The sequence below is a fragment of the Panthera tigris genome, chromosome D4 (assembly GCF_018350195.1).
Source record: "Panthera tigris isolate Pti1 chromosome D4, P.tigris_Pti1_mat1.1, whole genome shotgun sequence".
In the NCBI taxonomy this organism is placed as follows: domain Eukaryota; kingdom Metazoa; phylum Chordata; class Mammalia; order Carnivora; family Felidae; genus Panthera; species Panthera tigris.
In genome coordinates, this window is record NC_056672.1 from 28,543,179 (window position 1) to 28,562,786 (window position 19,608).

The 19,608-nt window shown below is 47.7% G+C and overlaps 1 protein-coding gene and 1 long non-coding RNA gene across 2 annotated transcripts in view; both read right to left on the bottom strand.

Annotated features, from left to right (window-relative positions):
- Positions 1 to 10,635, bottom strand: part of FBP1 (fructose-bisphosphatase 1) — a 28,001-nt gene extending 17,366 nt beyond the window's left edge. Inside the window, exon 1 of the mRNA XM_007089007.3 lies at positions 10,127 to 10,635. Coding sequence (XP_007089069.1) covers positions 10,127 to 10,296 — 170 coding nt within the window. The 5' untranslated portion in view covers positions 10,297 to 10,635. The remainder of the gene's footprint in view (positions 1 to 10,126) is intronic.
- Positions 3,104 to 4,220, bottom strand: LOC122233152. Its single transcript, XR_006210632.1, has 2 exons — positions 4,098 to 4,220; positions 3,104 to 3,671 (listed from the first exon to the last, which is right to left on the bottom strand). It is a non-coding gene; the product is annotated as an uncharacterized LOC122233152 (long non-coding RNA).
- Positions 10,636 to 19,608: the final 8,973 nt, after the last annotated feature.

Here is a 19,608-nt window from a genome sequence, read left to right on the forward strand (position 1 = left end):
TATCATGCCCCCAGGAGATGTTCTGAGTGCTGGGGGTACAGTGTGGAGCAAGACAGATGAGACCACTGCCCTCATAGAGCTTATATTCAAGTGAGTGAGACAAACAAGAAACAGTAAGTGCTCTGGAATGGTCAAGACCACCAGCCTGGTTCCTTACTGGTTCCCGAGTGTTAAGCTCCTGCTCTGGGTCACAGCGGGTGGCACCACCTTTCTGTAATGGGTGTCAGGTGCGCCATATAACACTCTGGGGACATGTGCTACACCTGGCACTGAAATGGCCATGTTCCCTGCCAAACCAGTGCAGGTAACTGGCCACCTCTCTGGCTCCAACTCCCTGCAAGGTTGGGTGGTTACCTTTCCCTTTCTCCTCTTTACGCCATTGAGGGTCCCTCCTCTGTTCTAACGAGAAGGACCCTTTCCCAACTATCCTCCAGTTGCTTGTGAAACATGAAAACAAAATATATGGAGATATAATGTTCTAGGCCCCTCAAACTCAAAATTCAGGTACTTTACAACTTTCTTAGGTCTTCTTGTGGCAGGGTTTCCCCTGGTGACGCCTGGTGTTTAAGAAAGTCTTTTATAAAGGCATAGGAAAGTGATTCTGAGGTAGAATCAGGATTCAGGAGAATGAGTTCCCAGACTGCCGCGTTGATAGTAATTACAAACAAGTTCATATCCTATCACTGGGTGTTCTTTGCGTTTTGTCTTAGCACACAAAGTTACCCTGACTCGTGTTTGTCCCCTGCATTATTCCGCTCAGGGATGATAAGCCAGGCAGGACAAATGCTCAGTCGGGCTTCTCCCAACACACCACAGGAGGGGCCCTCAGAAGAGCTGCAAGATGTCCCTGAGGGAACACATTTCCACAGCCCAATGAAAAGCCAGAAGCATGCAGGGCTCCTGCAACTCTGACAGAGGAGAAACGTCCTCAGAAATACCCTCAAGGAACTAATTAGCTGAACAACACATGGAGCTTATTTTCTCCCAAGTTTTCAGAAACCCTCTTGAAACAAGAAATGTCTGCCTTCTGATCAGTCATCATTCCTCAAAGGCCCCAAAAGGATAGATGACAAAGAGCCCTCACTGTGTATTCTGATGGCCACAAGGAGAGAGCAGTGTCACCCGCCTTTGAGATGGACAGCAGATGTGGGCCTTGGCTTCTAGTGAGGCGGCCCATGCCTCTGCCCGGACACTTTAACTAGGACTTGGAAAGTGAATCAACTGTGTTCCCCAAACCAGAATTCTAGACGGATTCCAGAAGAGCCCAGCAGAGGCCAGAAGCCTAGCCTGGTGTAGAAGCAACTTTCGTGCCAGCTGTTGTGAACAGGAGGGCACGGAACCAACTACCCTTTAACACACCACCAGGCTCTTTCTTACATCAGTTCCCAATCTGCAGTTCACTGGGGCCAGAATCAGGCAGCAAATGAGGCTGCAAGGTTGTGGGGAAACCATAATACAACTCTGTCAAAAAAAGCCTTCCAGAGTCCAACTATGCCTTACGATCAGTGGAGAAAGAGAATCAAGCCAAAAGGTGAAAAAATGGGTTGCCCTAAGCAAGCTGTAAACCTCTAGGCTGAGCTCCACCCTCCACCCCACCCAGAGGACTCAGTTGGGCACTGATCATGCAGAGATGGGGTCATCAGTTGTGACCGAGCTAGTCATTTGATCTGCCAACGAAGCTTTTCCTAAATGCAAGTTATCACAGAGGGAAAGGGAACACATCATGGGCTTTAACTCCACATGATGAGGGAGCATAAGTCAAGCTGAGGGGCAAGCACCAAGTAGCATTATCCCTGCCCTCCCCAGGTGGGATATGTGTGACATTCCTCAGGCAATCCTGGCTGCCCAACAACAAAGGAAAGGACAGAAAACAGATGGCTGGACTGGTCAGAGTCTCCATCAGTTTACAAATCTCTTAGTCAATTACAAGAAAAAGGCAATTTTATCAATAGCCTAAATCTCCAGAAACCTATAGACTCCCTTTCCTGGAACCCCAACACCACCCTCTCCTCCATAGTGATGTGGGGGAACAAAGGAAGGAAGAAAATGGCAGATAAAATTGAATCTCCATATAACCTACAGCCCATTGACAGATACTTGAGGCAGGCAGAGTAAAAGTTTCTCCAGGAACTCCCTACTGGACTCAATGTTAACACTTTGCTAGTGGGAAAAACAACCTTGGCCTGACAATAGCTAGGCCTCCAGTAATCTGTGAGTCTTTAGCATATGAAAATCTCTTTGGAAACTTCCCTTTTGACATAACCTCCCCCAGCCCCAAAGTATATAAAAAGCCACTCTTCACAGCCTTAGTGCAGCTTTCTGCCCACAGGTCCTGTCCTCATGCTTTAATAAAATCACCTTTTTTGCACCAAAGACTTCTTCAAGAATTCTTTCTTAACCGTCAGCTCCGAACCCCACCGTCACCCCAAAACCTCATCACACAGGTTAGGACTCTAGATTACTGGAGTCCAAGTCCTGGCTCTGTCACAGGCTAAGCAAGCCAAGGAAAGTCACTTAGCATCTCTAACCTTTGGTTCATCTGTAAAAATGAAAATTAAGTACATCTACTTGGTAATATATGGGGGAAGCGAGGGCCAATGAATTGATACAGGCTTAGAATAGAGCCTGGCATATATAGGTGAGTAAGCAAGAATTGGTATCATTCCATTCCCATCCCTAATTTTCCTTGGAAATAATACACCCACGCTAAGAACCAAGGTGGGTCCTGGCAAGAACACTGCACCAGAGACACCGGAGTCCAAATTCTGTCTCTCCTTCCGAGTATTTATCAAGGTGCCTCAATTCCCTGATGGATTGTTTCTGCTTCTACATTTTGTAAGGACGAGGGTTAATCCACCAATGCACCTGGTTCACAGTAGCCAAACGGCAGCCATGATGTTCTCAAGCAAGCCCCACAGGCATCCACTGAGTAAATGTTAGTTGATGATGGGGGAGGGGCAACCATGACCTCTAAACCAGTTTTGCCTGCAGCTTTTGAGAAGTCAGCCAGTGCAGAACTGTGTCACAGGTAACTGGCAACAAAAGAAAGTGCTCAAAAGTTTGCATTTGAAGAGTCTTAATGGGGATAGTATTGCATTTGAAATACCTTCAGATGCACTCCATTTTTATTCAAATTGTTGGCCTTGCAGTCTAAGTAATTCAAGGGTGGGAAGCATCCTGTCAGGGTTTGAGTCCTTGTGAATTGTTCCTTTTTAAAGGCCTAGACACACAAGAGTTCTCTTTTTGGAGGTTGGGGAACAAAAATCAACTTGAAAAGTATCTGCTTTCACTAGCACTGTAAACCTCCCTGAAAATTTGAAAAAGCTACATTGCTTTAATTCATATAATAGGAACTCCTTAAAAGGATAGGCTAAATTTGGCCAGTATTTTAAAAGCCTTAGACATTTGGATTAAATATTAGCATTGTGTTTCAAATTTGCACATGACTTCTAGAATGGATGTGCCATTTCGCAGCCATAAAGTTTGTGATTTATGATGATCAGGGAAAGCCGCCTTTAGCAACATTTCTGTAGCACAGCCCGAGAGACCAGGATTGGAGCCAACACCCCTCTCAGGGAAGAACTCTCCAGAGCATTTCTTCCTGACGTCAACAGGACAGCAGACAGCAAGCAAAAGAACCAAATGAAAGAGCTCATTTTCAGAACACCCACCTGAAGAGAAAGGAAGACAGATTACTATTTACTCCTTATCACTGCAGTGGAACGTAATAAGACCTGTTATTGATTGATTCTGAGGTAAATGACCAACTGTTCACCCACACAGGGATATCCAAGGGTCACATCGGAAGTTTGTTGAAAGGGCGCCTGAGGGGCTCAGTCGGTTAACTGACTTCGGCTCAGGTCATGATCTCGGGGTCTGTGAGTTCAAGCCCCACATCAAGCTCTGTGCTGACAGCTTGGAGCCTGGAGCCTGCTTGGGATTCTGTGTCTCCCTCTTTCTCTCTCCGCCCCTCTCCCCCCCCCTCCCCCGCTTCAAAAATAAACATTACAAAAAAAAAAAAAAAAAAACTTTGACACAAATGCTTAGAGCAAAAAAAAGAAAAAGAAAAAGAAATTCGTTGAAGAAGAGATGCTAACCGGAACAGCATTCAAAAGTCGCAAACCCCAACCTTCGCTTGTGTTCCTGCCAGTCAAAAGCAGACAAATAGGATTCTCTGTGACTGGCTGTGCTTCTCGTATGGAAAGGAAGTTACAGTTCACTCTCTGGTAATAAGGAGAAGATAATTTAAGAAATATAAAATAAATCTGATAAAGTTTGAAAAATTCAATATCATAAACTCTGCAAATTTGAAAATAAACATGTTAACTGATCTGTAATTCCAAAATTAAAACTGAAGTTCCTTATTATTTTTTTCCATCAAACAACCAAGAGAACCCCATATATAAAAGCAACTTTTATGGGGCACCTGGGTAGCTCAGTTGGTTGAGCGTCCAACTTTGGCTCAGGTCATGATCTCAGGGTTTGTGGGTTCGAGGCCCGTATCAGGCTCTGTGCTGCCAGCTCAGAGCCTGGAGCCTGCTTTGGGTTCTGTGTCTCCCTCTCTCTGCCCCTCCCCCACTCGTGCTCTGTATCTCTTTCTCTCAAAAATAAAAACATTGAAAAAAAAAATTTTTTTAAGTGCTATTGGGGCACCTGGGTGGCTCACTCGGTTAAGTGTACAACTTTGGCTCAAGTCATGCTCTCACAGTTTGTGGGTTCAAGCCCCACATTGGGCTCTGTGCTGACAGCTCAGAGCCTGGAGCCTGCTTTGAAGTCTGTGTCCCTCTCTCTCTGTTCCTCTCCTGCTTGTGCTCTTCCTCTCTCTCAAAAATAAACATTAAAAAAAAAAATTTTAAAGCAACTTTTCTGGATACCACATGAGCAGTATAGGAGATTTCCTGTAATCGACCTGATGGTGCAACGTTGCTCTTATAACGTTCCATCCTGAAATACATGCCTGGGAATGTATGAGTGCACATGGGTAACTACTATGGATTGAAAGGCAAAATAGAAAGACATACCAGCTTATAACAAAAATAATAATAATCTTCAGCCTAACAAAGTAATGACGATATTGGTACCTGTTTAATGAACTCAATTCATCCTTACACAACGTTCTGAGGTTGAAGAAAAACAGTGGTCTCCATCTTATTAAGTGGGAAAACTGAGGCTCAGAGATATTCCATCAATTGCCCAAATCCTCACAGAAATTGAATAGCACAGCAGGACTCCAAGCCCAACTCCACTGCTCCCCAAAACATGCTCTGAAGTCCTGCATGTTCTGTTAAATCCAGTCCTGATTTTCTTCCCCTCTTCCTCTCTGCCTCAGGGCAAAGGTGCCAAAATCCAGTGGCCAAACCGTGAGGCAGGATTTCTTGCCCTAATCCCACACAGCCCATCCAACAGCAGGCTGAACAACACCTCCAACTGGATAGCGCTCCAACATAACAAGTTTAACATTTCCAAAATGTTGGAATCACCTTCTCATCCATCCCCAGCCTCTAAAACCAGCTTCTGCTTTGGAATTCTGTTTTGGGGTTTTGTTTTGCTTTGTTTTTGAATGGCATGGCCCTACTCTCAATTGCTAGAACCTTCTCTTTGAGAACCTCACTGCCCTTTCTCACCCAATCCACACTCAAGACTTCCCTGGGGTCTCTCTCCACTCCCCTCCAATGCTCCAGCTCAGCTCAGTGCTTTCCTCACTCCCCACCCTCAATGGCTTTTCCCAATATTTCAGCTGCCTTCCAAGTCTAGACTTCCAGCCATATCTTCCCCAGATTAATTGCTAATCATGCCACTGACCCACTCAACAACTTGTACTCACTCTCTCCCCTTTGCATACACCCGCAAAATATATTCACCCCTGCCATTGGATAATCCCAACACACTCAAATTTAACATCCACAAATGCCCCACCATATGTGCTCCTTGCTTTAGTCAAACTAAATGAGCATATTCTCCAGAAATATCTTCCCACCACCCCTTACCTTCCCTCACACAACTGCTCACCTCAAAATGCTCTCTAGCCATCAGGACTTGGGATCATCTTTCCCTGCTCACTGCCAATGCCCATCTCAGTGCCCCACAATCCTTTGCATCTGAAAGGCCTGAGAAAATTGAAACTTAAAAGCTTAAGTTAAGGGAACCAAGCTTAACCAGCTTGTTCCGCTTCTGTACAATTGCTTGGCGCGCCCATGTATTCCTGATCAATCATTGTTGCCTGGCACATCCGTATATTCCTGATCAACCATTGTTACTTGGCACATCTGTGTACTCCTGATCAATCATTGTTGCCTGGCACATCCGTATATTCCTGATCAACCATTGTTACTTGGCACATCTGTGTACTCCTGATCAATCATTGTTGCCTGGCACATCCGTGTATTCCTGATCATTGTGATACCCGTACCCCCGGTTGTGGTCTGACCTAAAGGCAGGAACCAATCGAATACTGTTAAGTGTCCAACTTTAAACACCAACCAATCGCAGCTCTGTAACTGTGAAAAATTCCTGGTTTCCCCATGACTTGTTTGTACCTGTCTATAAAAGGGGTGTAAAAACCTCTCTCAGGGCCTCTTGGCGTCACCGGCAACGGGGGTGCAGAGGTCCAGGTTCGAACCTGCAATAAATGACCCTTGCCGCTTGGCTTTGACTTACGACTCTGGTGGTCTTTTGTGGGAGGTTTCAGAACTTCGGGCATAACACATCCATCCACATTGTATTTTTGGCATCTCTATGAAAGCATCTTTCAGGAACTCTATTGTGTTTTGTAACTAATTCTATACTTGTCTTACAGCATAAACTCTCTGTTGTTCTCATCCCTCAATCTCTCCTAGAATTCTGCACGTTGTGGGTGTTCAATAACGTTCTGTTGAATTAAACAGAACCAGCGAATTCTTCAGGCAATGATTTGGAAACACGTACAAAGGGAAATCAACTTCATATGCCTTAAGCAAAAGCCTAAACCACTGGAGAACCACTTTCTCCCAAAGGAGTGAAAACAAAGACAAGAGCAATCACTTCAGTTTGAACCATAAATTCATCAGATCCACTTACAGGCTGCTGACTCCTCTCCTTGGGAGAACAGAAGGTGGGTTGCCCCTTGTATGAATGGCATTACCTTCGCTCCAGAGAATGGATGGAGGGGAGGCAGAAGCACAGAGATAAGCATTCAAGAACAGGTTTTCTAGAAGCACAATGGCTTCTTGAGGTACAATTCTTAATTTGCATCAAAAATAAAATTAATGGGTAAGGTTTAGAGTCAGATGAGCTTTAACTGACTTCGGAAAAATAAAGTCGGAGCCGCGTGGTATAAAGACTCCCAGCCTGGGCAACAGGTCTATGCATCTCACCCTCAGCCCTCCCCCCGCGCCCCCCCCCCCCAGCCCTCAGGGCCCTCATCTGTACAAAGAGGGGCTAGACTAGGTGACTTCTGAGTCTTTCAAAACTCTGTGATTCTATGAATGTCTTATCAACTACAATGAAGCTGGCTACCACAGCAACTATCAGTTGAAAGAGAGAGACAGACAGAGAGAGAGAGAGCAAGAGAGATATCGCACTCCAGGCTCTACTTTTAAACTGATGTGTCCCTGGTGAGACATGACTGAGCTCTATAAACTGGCTTCTGTGAGGTTCCTGCAAATTTGCAATCATGTTGTTCCTCTGGGTACATGCCTTCCTAAGGGCAAGTCTTCAGCAGTAACAAGTTATTTGCAGGCACGGCCTTTTCATCAAAGCCTATAATTAATGTAATTTGGAGGCCTGGCTTGAGATCTTGTCTTACTGCTGCCTGCCCAACTGACCATGTCATACTGAGATAACCAAGTTCTTATTTTCCCACAGGGGTTCAGAAGTGTCCAAGTTCCTGGTCCTCCCCTGTCAACTACCCACACAACCAGGCATCAACCCCTATTCTATAGGTACAACACTGCTTGAAACAAAGACCTGTGTAATGCCCTACCATAGAGGAAGGGTTAAATAGCCCATGATACACTAAATAGCTCATGAAACACTACACAACAGTTAAAAAGAAGGAGGTGGATTTATATGTCCTGACATTGAAGGCTTTTCATTATATATGTTAAATGACGGGAGCAAACTACAGAAGAATATATTAAGTGTGATGCCATTTTGTTTGCTATATTACATATAGGCTATATACATATGTAAATATTGTATGAGTATAAAGAAGTATCTGGGAAGATAACCAGTAAATTATTAATAGTTGATACCCCAAGAAATGGATATGAGATGGGTTTCACTTTTTCCCTTGTGTTCTTTTGAGTGATATGAAGTTTTGTCAAGGAGTACAACTTATTAGGTAGCTTATAGTAATAACAGCAACATATTTTTTTCAAGTATGTTTCACGCCTGATGCAGAGCCCAGTGTGGGGCATGAACTCACAACCCTGAGATCAAGACCAGAACTGAGATCAAGAGTTGAACGCTCAATGGACTGAGCCACCCAGGCGCCCCACAACAGCAATATTTTTTTAATCTGGTATTTACAACTATCTGGTCTAAAATACACACTCTAGGGGCGCCTGGGTGGTTCAGTCAGTTAAGCGTCCGACTTTGTCTCAGGTCATGATCTCGCAGTTTGTGAGTTCGAGCCCCGCCTCGGGCTCTGTGCTGACAGCTCAGAGCCTGGAGCCTGCTTCCGATTCTGTGTCCCTGCTCATACTCTGTGTCTGTCTCTCAATGATAAATGAATGTTAAAAAAATTTTTTTTAAATATACACTCTTATCTAGCACCCTTTTGTCCAGGTCCCTCTAAGGCTGAGGCTATTTTAAAGGTGAGAAAGATACACATCAGAGCACATCTTGGGTTTCTGAGTCTTTTGAGGATTTTGAAAGGTACTGACATGTTTTTTAAATAATACAAGAAATGCCAAGCACCCTTTTTCACAAATCTCCCTGGTCCTCAAAGGCAAGAAAGGTGGTGAGGGCACCTATACTTGTAAATTAAATCTGAACGAAGATGTTAACTGAGTATTTCCTAAAACAAAGGCTCCTTTGAAACATATTATTAAAAGTGGCTGTAGGTGAAATAGTAATGGAACCACCACCTTCCTAACATACTTGTTCCAATCCCTGCAAGGCCTGTCTCTGCTTATCATCTGAATAAACGTGATCGACATCCCCCCCCTTTTTTTAAGAATTAGCTCCGCCAACCCACTGTATGGGACCAAAGCCAGACAGCTCACTAGAAAAGGAATCCAGGTCGTCCACATTATATTTTTTCAGATCAGCTATGAGCATCATACACATTTTTACAGTATTCCTAAGTGTAGGAAACATTAGGAAGCAGTGTGGGCAGAGGACCAATCTAAATATAAAGTACCTGTGCACACCAGAGTAAACCGAAGGGTATCTGTGTTACTTACAAAAGCCTCATAAAAAGGCGCCCTTTGAATCCCATGTCCCATGATTCCTCTGCTACACACACAACATGATGTGCAGATTCTCAGCATCTGCACCACCTACCGCAGAGCTTCTTAGAAATGCAGACTCTCAGACACCCCAGACCTATAGCAGCCCTTTGCTCGCAATCATTGCTACTCTTGGGAGCTCTGGGCATGCAGGCTTCCTCCCAGCCTACCTTGGGTTTCCTTTCTTCCTAACGGGACTTGTTTAGGGTCAAGGAGGTACTACTAAATCAGAAACCTGAGCTTGGGACCCCAATTCCAGAGGAAGTGAAGGAGGTCAAAGAAGACAAAGGGAAAGGAGGCACCTGCGCCAGCACTCTCCTGTAGGAGGCCCGGTTGCGTATGGTGGGCAGGCCAGGTGCTCGGCCTGGCTAGCCAGTTTCACCAGGGAGAGGCGGAGAGTGGGTGCAAAGCAGGTTGCTCAGCCCAGAGGAGAGGACTGCAGAATGGAGACGGCTGTGGACTGTGAGCCAGGTCCAACCCCCCCTTGGGGCACCCCCAAGCTCAAGGGAGGGGAGCCAGGGCATAAGTGCAGTTGGACAGGCTTTGGGAGAAGAGGCTACCAGGAAAAGGGAAAGAGAGAGACAGACTCCCATCTGTCAGACAGACAGGCAGGCTGGCATTAGGAGGAAGGGGACCACACATCCCCAGCGGAACAGACAGGACGCTGCTGCCCGATGGCCAGAGGCCTGACTCACAGGTGCGCAATGCCCGCTTTGCGCACGGCGGTGGAGATGGCTTTGACCGCAGTACAGAGCGAGTTGAGCAGCTGGGTCATCTCGCCTGTGCCGCGGGCCTTCCTGCCCTCTTCCATGACGAAGCGGGTCAGGGTGACGATATCCGTGTCGAAGGCCGCCCGGTCCGTCATGCTGAGGCCGGGCTGTGGCGGGCTGGGCAGCAGGTGCAGGCAGCAGGTGCGTACGGCTGGACGCCGTGAGAGGACTGAGCAACCGCGCAGCGCGTCGGCACCACTCGGAGCGTAACTGGCCAAGGCCAGGTTCAGGCGGTGTGTCCTAGGGGAGCCTATAGACACAGATTGCCGCCTCCCGCCCCCGGGAACACCTCCGCGCCCAGGCCTCCGCCCTGCTCAGATTGCGGCTCCGCCCACGCCGACCCGCGGCTGACGTCCGGGATTCCGGCCGCAGGCTCTGCCTCCAGGCGCCGCCACCTGTCCTTCCTCCGCCGTCGCCTCACCACGCTTGCGCGCCGCCTGCCCAAGGCCTCCGACTTTGCGGAGCGGTGCTCAGGCCCACCTGCATGATCTCCGCGAGTCCCCGCAACGACCCTGCCACGAGGTGCAGCCCTGAACACCCCTCCCCTCGTTATAAAACGGAAGTTCGGCAGGTTACGTTAGTGCTCCCTGCGGCGGGCTGGTGGGTGCGCGCTCTAGGCCACTTGCGGGTGTCTGCGCTCGCGCTCCTACCGGCTGCCGCTCGCCGCCCAACTTGCCCCCTGGTCGCCAACCTGCCCCCTGCCCTCTACCAACCTGCTGGGCCTGTGATCTGGCTCTTCTCACCAACCTCCAGAGAAGTGGCTTCCCTGTGCCTCACTTGTCTGATGGCCCTGGCTGGTTCCTTCATTCGGGCTTTGAGGAGTCCTATAATCCCAGAGCTATTGGCAGACCAGTTTTCAGTGTCTGCGTGTGACAGAAAAAAACAGTCGCCGACACAGGGAAATGCCTCCTGAATGCCCCACTGAGGCCAGAGACTCAGTAGACCACATCCTGATCTCTTTGTAGCCAGGAGCTTTTGTCTTCAGGCAGTTCATACACTGATTCGTGGAACAACATTTATTGAACACCTATTACGTGCCAGGCACTGTCCTGTGCTGCACTGGGGACAGAGCCTGAACAAAACAGACAAGACTCCTGCCTTTTTTTGACCTTACATTTTAACAGCGACGATTAAACATAAACAATAGATGGGTATGTTAGATGAGCCATAGGAGCTGTAGAGAAAAATGAAATAGGAAACCAAGACAGGGAATGTTGAAGGTGAAGGTTAGACAGAGTAGCGAAGGAAGGCTTCACTGAGAAAAAAGACTGGGAAGTGAAATACTTAAATATAATATCTGAAACGTAGCGACTACTTCTTTGGCCTAGAAACCAGAGCCATTCAAGGGTTTGTGGGGTTCTGTGTCAGAAACTTAGCCCCCGGGACATCTCACGTTAGCTAGGACCCCAGAAGTCAGCTGGTCCAATCCAGTGCCTCTGATGTTTAATCCTTTGGAAACTGGCCGTGGTGAGTGCTCGAGAACTCTGGATTGGGGTAGTCAGGCCTGCTGGATTCCCAGCTCCAGCCTCGCCAGCCCAGAGACCTAGGCCAGTTACCCAATCTCTTTAATTCCAGTATATTTGCCTGGTAAGCGAGATGACCATTTTAGCTGGCAGGGGTGTCACGAGCCTGACGTGAGATGCTGTTGGCAGAGTGCTCAGCTCCAAGCCAGACACAGAGGATACGCTAAATACACGCCAGAGACCTCTCTGTCTAGCTCGGTTGCTGACCCCTGTCGTTGAAGGATTTTTTACTGCAATACCCAGTGTTCGTTGTCTCGCTATTTGGAAGAATGACGAGGTGGGCACCAAATGGGCAGCAGGCACAAGTTTATTAGAGTATAAGATCAGAAAGGAAGAATAGTATGAAAGCTCTCTTTACAGAGAGAGGACATTCGAAAGTGAATGCTTGAGGACTGTAGGCAAGGGTCCTGTTTTATAAGGTCCTGGTCACACCGCCCCATCCCTTCCCCGTTATTCCTTCTCAGGTCCTACCCTTACTGACCGGGTAGCTCTCGGTGCTGGGTTGTCCATTCCTGATTGGCTCGTTTCCATCGTGTTGGGCGGGGGAGGAGGGCATCTGTGGCCGTCCATTCCCGATTGGCTCATTCTCACCGTGAGGACCGTTCCTTGTGGGTCATACGTTTTAAGGTCTACTTGTTTTCAGTTAGGTCTTTCGTCAATTCCTGAGGGAACCTGAGGGGGAGTAGGTGGTGTCTGTTACATTCTTAAGGGGAACCTGACGCCCGAGGGGGTTTGCTGTGGTCAGACCCTCCCAGCATTGTTCCAAACTATGTGTTTTTCCCCACCCAGGGACCTCAGGTCTGTCCTTTCCCTCTCTGCCTACTGAATCGTATCTTTTCCTATCAGACTGTCACCACAGTGACGGGAAGCCCACCGTGGACAAGGCAAACCATCCCCCTTAGACATAGGCCAGTTTGCATGGCGATCGAGTACGCACTCCGGAGCCAGACCGCCTGGGTTACCGTCCTGGCCTTGCCCGTCGCCGGTGGCATAAGCCTGTGCAAGTTACTAACCTCGCTGAGGAGCATTTCACTCATCTGTAAATGGGGGGTAATGATGCTGGCCACCGCATAGGATTATACAAGCGACACCGGTGAAGTGCTGCAGAACCGTGCCCAGGCTGCCGTGAGTGCATGCCGTGTAGGTGTTTCCTTCTTTGTATGGATAGTGTCAGCTGCTGTTGTCATCTGAATAGAAGAAAGAAATTTCCCTTGCCGTCACAAAGGGGCAGAAGGGACATAGAGATGATAGCCTCAGCCTGTATTTACCTATTGTGCAATGGTGTCCCCTCTGTCATGTTGGCTGACTGTGACCAGCTCTTTTCTGGGTCAGGATGCATAAACCTGTCACCTGCGTGTTAGCCAGAGGAAGGAAGGTGCAGGACCAGCGGAAAGTGGGCTCCTCTACACACAGGGCCTCTCCCTCCCTGTTCCACCCACCCCTGTGGCAGAGCTGCTCCCAGCAGGACCCCAGCTTTCTCCTGCTGCTTCATCACAAAACACACTCAGCTTCACACAGTAGTAGCGCAGATTGGAGTAACGTGTGCCATATTGGGACTCTTGTAACGGCTAGGAGTCCCGCGAAGAAACCGCTCACTGTTTCCTCACCTGCCTCCAACCCCAGGAGATCAGCTCTGGTTTGTGTCAGTGGCAGGAAATGGACAAGTTACAGTCTAGATGGTAACTCACGACCCCCACCCCCACCCCTGAACCCAGGGAACTTCTGCTTGCTTCTTCCGGCCCCCAGGGCAGTTAGTGTGACAGGGAACAAAATATCAGCTGGTTGCCTGGGAAGGGATTGTGGCAGCATGGTCCCCATGTGAGTCCCCAGCTCTTGTGGCCTCATGGAGGTAATGGCAGTAGGACCAGTAATCTCTGAAGCAACAGAAACTGAACAGCCAAACTGCAGAGCTAACATCTATTGAGCACTTGCTAAGTGCCCAGCACTCACTGAGGGCTTCCCAAGTTTAGTCATCCCAGTGCCCCTAGGGAGTGGTTTCAGCTCATACTCCTATCCTTACAGATGAGAGAACTGAGGCTTTTCAAGGTCAAGGAACCTGTCCGAGGCTTGTGGCCAGCTGGGAATTGGCAGAGCCAAGATGTACACCCTGATCTATCTGACTGCAAACCCCACATTCCCAGTGGCCTGCTGGTTCCCTGCTAAGTGACATTCACCTCCATGGTGAGGCTTTGAGCCTGCCAGCTACAGCTTCAAAAGTCTGCTCTACAGATTGTCCACCTCTCAGCTCTAGAGCTATTTTTGAGGCCTGTGCTCATTCATTATTTTACTCAACAAATAGTTATGAGCACCTGCCGTGTGCCAAAACCATACCACATGCTTTAGGTACAGTGGTGAAGAGGACAGACATATCTCTTTTCATGTCAGGTTTGCATTCTCTATGAGAGATAGTCAGGAGACAGAATCACATAAGAAGCAAAGATGCAAAACCATCTCAGTAAGCAAAGAGTCCTAGGAAGGACACAAAACAGGGCAATGAGGTAGGGACTGAACAAAACAGGGAAAGGAGTGAATAAAGAGCTCATAGAAGAACAGCCAAAGAGAGCAGCTGGTGCACAGGTCCTGAAGTAGCAATTGGCTGGTGTAGCAAAACCATCTCAGGAAGCAAAGAGACCTAGGAAGGACACAAAACAGGGCAATGAGGTAGGAACTAGTTAAGGGAATATTTCTTATGAAATAACCTTTGGTTCAAGACTGAACAAAACAGGGAAAGGAGTGAATAAAGAGCTCATAGAAGAACAGCCAAAGAGAGCAGCTGGTGCAAAGGTCCTGAGGTAGCAATGGGCTGGTGTATTCAGCGAACAGCAAAAAGAAGGCCAGTGCAGCTAGAAGAGTAAGTGAGGGGAAGATACAGTAGAGATAAGGTGGGAAAGTGAAAGCAAGAACCAGATTAGGAAAGACCTCCACGTCATTGAAAAGATACTTGTGTTCTATAAATAGTATGGCAAGTGGCTTCTGGGTAGCCCAGTCGGTTAAGCATCTGACTCTTGATTTCAGCTTAGGTCGTGATCTCGCAGTTGTGAGATCGAGCTCCATGTCAGGCTCTGTGCTGGGAGCCTGCTTGAAGTTTCTCTTCCTGCCTCTCCCCTGCTCAGGTTCTCCCTCTCTTTCCCTCTCTCTCTCTCTCTCTCTCTCTCTCTCTCTCTCTCTCTCTCTCTCTCTCCATCTCTCTCAAAGGAATAAAAAAGAGTATAAATAGTATGGTGAAAAGCCACTGGAGGATTTTCAGCTGGAGAGCGATATGACCTGATCTGAATGTGTGGGAATGAACTGTAGAGGGTCAAAGGGAAGACCCAGCAGAAGGGTTTGATCCAGCCCCTACTTGATTGCCTGTAAATATGTGAAGAATGCGGTCATAATCTTCCCAAATCTCTCCTTCTCTACCAAATATTTTCACTTCCTTCACCTGTTTCTCCTGTGGCAAGGTTTTGAAGTTCTCCCTATCCTACTTTGGACCCACTGACTTCTTGAAACTCCTTCCCAAACCATGTTCTAGTTCTGTGGTTCCTCCTCTTCTCCAAATCTGCTCCACCCCATACCCCAGTGGTCCCTTCTCCTATGTAAAGCAATTAGCCCTATTTCCTCACCCCTCCTGAGAATATTAGCAACAGGCTGGTTACCGCAGCACCAGGGTGGGCAGAGGGGAGAAGCTGAGCCACGGTGCGGTTGCAGTAAGGAGCCCAGCGGGCCCTGCCTAGAGCTCTAAGCTGGGATGACCCTTCAGAGTTGTCCTGGGTTGGGGGCAAGAGGGCCAGCAATTACATCCCCAGGTCAACCCATCATTAGCTATAGGCTGCCCTGGAAAGGGGCATGACACAGGATAGGTGGCTCTCTTCTGCCAAGGCAACAGTGCCAGGGGCTGGAGAACAAGTTTTTTGTCCTCAGTGAAGAACCGGGTGGCATATCCCAGCATCCACTAGAATAAGCAAAGAAGACCAGGACTGGAGGCAGGGGCTGTCCCTGCATTGCTCAGCTTCCCTCTCCTCTGTGTGTTACCACTTTCAGACATCCCTCCCCTTATAGTAGCCAAACCCCTTGGCATTTCCAGACCCAAGTTCTATCAGCTGAGCTCTTCCCCCTTGTTCTAGCAAAAATTGGTGTTGAACTCTTACTGGCCCAGATAGGTGACCATTCCTCAGCTGATGATTGTTGTTAGAGCGAGAACCCTGGATCTGCTCTGATTTATAAAAGATGTTACAAATGTTAGTAACTACCTGTTACATAGATTCAGTGAAATCGTGAGTAAAAGCACAGGGCCTGGAAATTAGGAAATCCTCAATCTACATCTGCTGCCGCTGCTGTTAGAATTTAAATAGGCATCAAGGGTTGGTAGCCAGGATGGAGCATTCTAGGGCCAGGGGAACATGAAATAGCCTGAGAAAGCTGAAGATGAATCTGAAGGACAGTGAGCAAGCCAGATTGACATGGTGGAGCGTGTCAGTGAGAGACCAATGGCCAGCAAGCCTGGAGCGTAGTTTGCCTGAGACTACAGAGGGTTTGAACAAGAGGGTAAGGAGTTGGAATGTTGTCCTGTAGACCACTGCCACTGTGGGTGGCAGTGACTTTGCTCTGCAAAGTCGGTTGTCCACCCATAACAAATACGGAATCTGAGCACAAAAAGCCATAGCAATTTGACAGAATAAATTTATGTCTATTGAATCTGATAATAAATATTTGGGATGTATATTTTACATCTTTTTTATTTCCTTTTTCTGGAAATTAACTTTTAGGGTATTTTATGAAAACAATGACCCATGATGGACTGGAAATGTTTTTTAAAACTGGTCCTTCACCCCGGATAGTTTGAGAAGCAACACTGAGGCCGGCAGAGGGCCATCAGAGTTACTCAATGATGAGTAACATGTGCAGGATACTACTTTTCCTAGTCGTAACACGTAGGGTAGATTGAAGTGGAGAGAAAATGGAGCAAGAAACAACAAGCAGGAGGCTCCTGTGACCATCTGGGTTAGAGTCTGTACCGGCCAGTGGCAGCAGAGACCTTGGGGAGGAAGGAATCAGGGCAGGGACTCCTTCTCTACCAAGGTCTTGACTTCATGGAGCCTTTATGTGCAAGGAGAATTATAATCTTCGTAGGTACTGACCTACCTAGAGGCCCCCACAGTCCAGACACCATGTGGAGTAAACCTGGGACTCCGAGCAGGATCTTTGGACAAGATGACATTGCTACCTGTCTGATCACACAGACCCGCAGCCTCAGTGGAGTCTTGACCCTGCTGTATTCCTGGGCCCCACACCCAATCAGGCCACATTTGTTCTGCTTCTGAAACAGCTCTCCCATCCCCCTACTTCTCTCTAGTCTCCTTTCTTTCATCATCCATCTCTGCCCTTAATGCTTTATCTCCCCTGAAGGCCCTCAAATCTTGTCACTCCCTCACTCCAGAATCTCTCATGGCCCCCCACTGTCTGGGAAAAACAAACCCAGCTCTTGAGCAGGACGTGTAAGACCACCACTGCATGTCACCAAACCCCACAATTCCTTCCAGTGAACTCCCTCTTCTCCCTCTCCCAGTGTTCCAGCTGCTGCAGAACAGCTTCCTGCCCTTTTCCCCTTCCTCCCACATCTCACTCTGCAGCAATGAATTTGTACCTACTACATTGAACCAACTCCAAGGCCACTCCCCGAACCAAAGGATGCATAGGGAAATTTGACCATTTCATGGTCTGCCGGGTTGCTCACCTGAGACCTGGCTTCTGTGTGACGGCTTCATCATTTTAGCTAATGAAAAGAAAGGTCACAAAGGAGGCATAAGGAAGCTGCCTTGGCTGGGTTTCTTGCTGGTGTCCTAGCTGCCTGTCATCTAGTTTAATCCCTTCTTGAAAAGGAGGGGATCAGGGCAGAGCCTCCTTTTTTTACCAGGATTTTGGCTACGTAAGAGTTTCAACGTATAAGGAGAATTATGATGAATTGGGTACGTAGGTGCTGATCTACTCAGGAGGTTCCCACAACATAATGAGGTGTTTGACCCAATTTATAGCAGAAGTTTAGACAGGTTTACTGTGGTGTCTAATACCATGGAGTAGTAAGTAGCAGAGTGGGGATTCGAACCCAAACACTATACATGTTACTTCTTTATCATCAGATGAGACCGAGAAAGGAAACACCCAGATTCCAGGACCAGCTCTGCCAGAAACCAGCTCGCCTTAGGAATGTCACTTAGTATCTTTTATCAGAGTGGGGATTTGAGCCCAAGCACTAAGCATATTGCTTCTTTATCATCAGATGAGACTGAGAAAGTGAACACCCGGATTCCAGGAACGGCTCATCTAGAAACCAACTTACTTTAGGAATGTCACTTAATTTCTTTGAAAAATAAGGAGGTAGAACTACATGTTTTTGCAAGATTCCTTCCTTACATTCTTTGACCCTGTGTAATAATAATAGCTGCTATTTGTTGAGTGTGTTTTACACACCTAGCATCATGCTAAGTGTGCTTTCAAACCAATGATCTCATTTGACCCCACAAGGCCTTGTGACTAAGTGCAGCTGTGATTGCCCTTTGACAAAGGAGGAGATTGTGGTTTGGAGAAAAGTCGCTCTCCCAAGGTCACGCAGTTAATAAGCAGGGGAACCAGGTTCTAACTCAGACGGGCTGACTCCAGAGCCCATGCCCAGCCTGTCTGGCTCCCAGACTTTCCAAATCCAGGTCTCATGTAAGGCTTGGCTCTCTCCAGCCTCAAGGCTGGACCACCCACTGCCTCCTCACTGAAACCATCCACCCACCTCCACCAGCTCTAGTCCTTGGTAATTTCCTTCCACCAGACAGGTCTCCAGAGGCCCAGTCCCTGTGCTGGGTCAGCTACCCTCTTGTGGTCCCTCCTGCTGCCTGGATCTCCTCCATTATTTTCTTCCTACTCTGCTCTTTCCCTTCTGCCCTCCACACTGGGCTATAAGCTCCAAGGACAGCAGGAACTGCCTTTGCTTCTCCAGGGCATGGAACAACACACTGTACTGTGAAAGAAAATGTGTTCACTTAAGAGCAGGACTTGCTGAGGAGATAGCAAAACTGAATGCTGCTTCCCCTCAACTGGTTCTCACCGGCTGATGTGACCCTAGACCCTAGGCCCATAATGGCAGTCACTGAAGACTCCTTTGTGACCAAAGAACAATAGGACTTTTTCTAAACCATCCTATCCAGGGTACTATTGTCAATCGTTAATTAGCATAGCCACCTTGAAACTGGTTTTTCCTTTCTTTTTTTTTTTTTTAAAGGAGAGGATGATTCTTTTTTTTTAATTTTTTTTTTTAATGTTTTTATGTATTTTTGAAGGAGAGAGAGACAGAGCATCAGCGGGAGAGGAGCAGAAAGAGAGGGAGACATAGAATTTGAAGGAGGCTGCAGGCTCTAAGCTGTCAGCACAGAGCCCGACGCCAGGCTCGAACTCACGAACTGTGAGATCATGAACTGAGCCGAAGTCAGACGCTTAACTGACTGAGCCACCAGGTGCCCCTGATTCTTTTTTTTTTTTTTTAAAGCTTATTTATTTATTTTGAGAGAGAGAGAGAGAGAGAGAATGAGTAGGGGAAGGGCAGAGAGAGAGGGTGACAAAGAATCCCAAGCAGGCTCTGGCACAGACCCGGGTGCGGGGCTCAATCTCACAAACCGTGGGATCATTACCTGACCCGAAACTGAGAGATGGACACTTAACTGACTGAGCCACCCAGGTGCCCCTGTTTTTCCTAATTCTTTTTTTTTTTATTTTTTTTAACGTTTTTTATTTATTTTTGAGACAGAGAGAGACAGAGCGTGAATGGGGGAGGGGCAGAGAGAGAGGGAGACACAGAATCTGAAACAGGCTCCAGGCTCTGAGCCATCAGCCCAGAGCCCGACGCGGGGCTCGAACCCA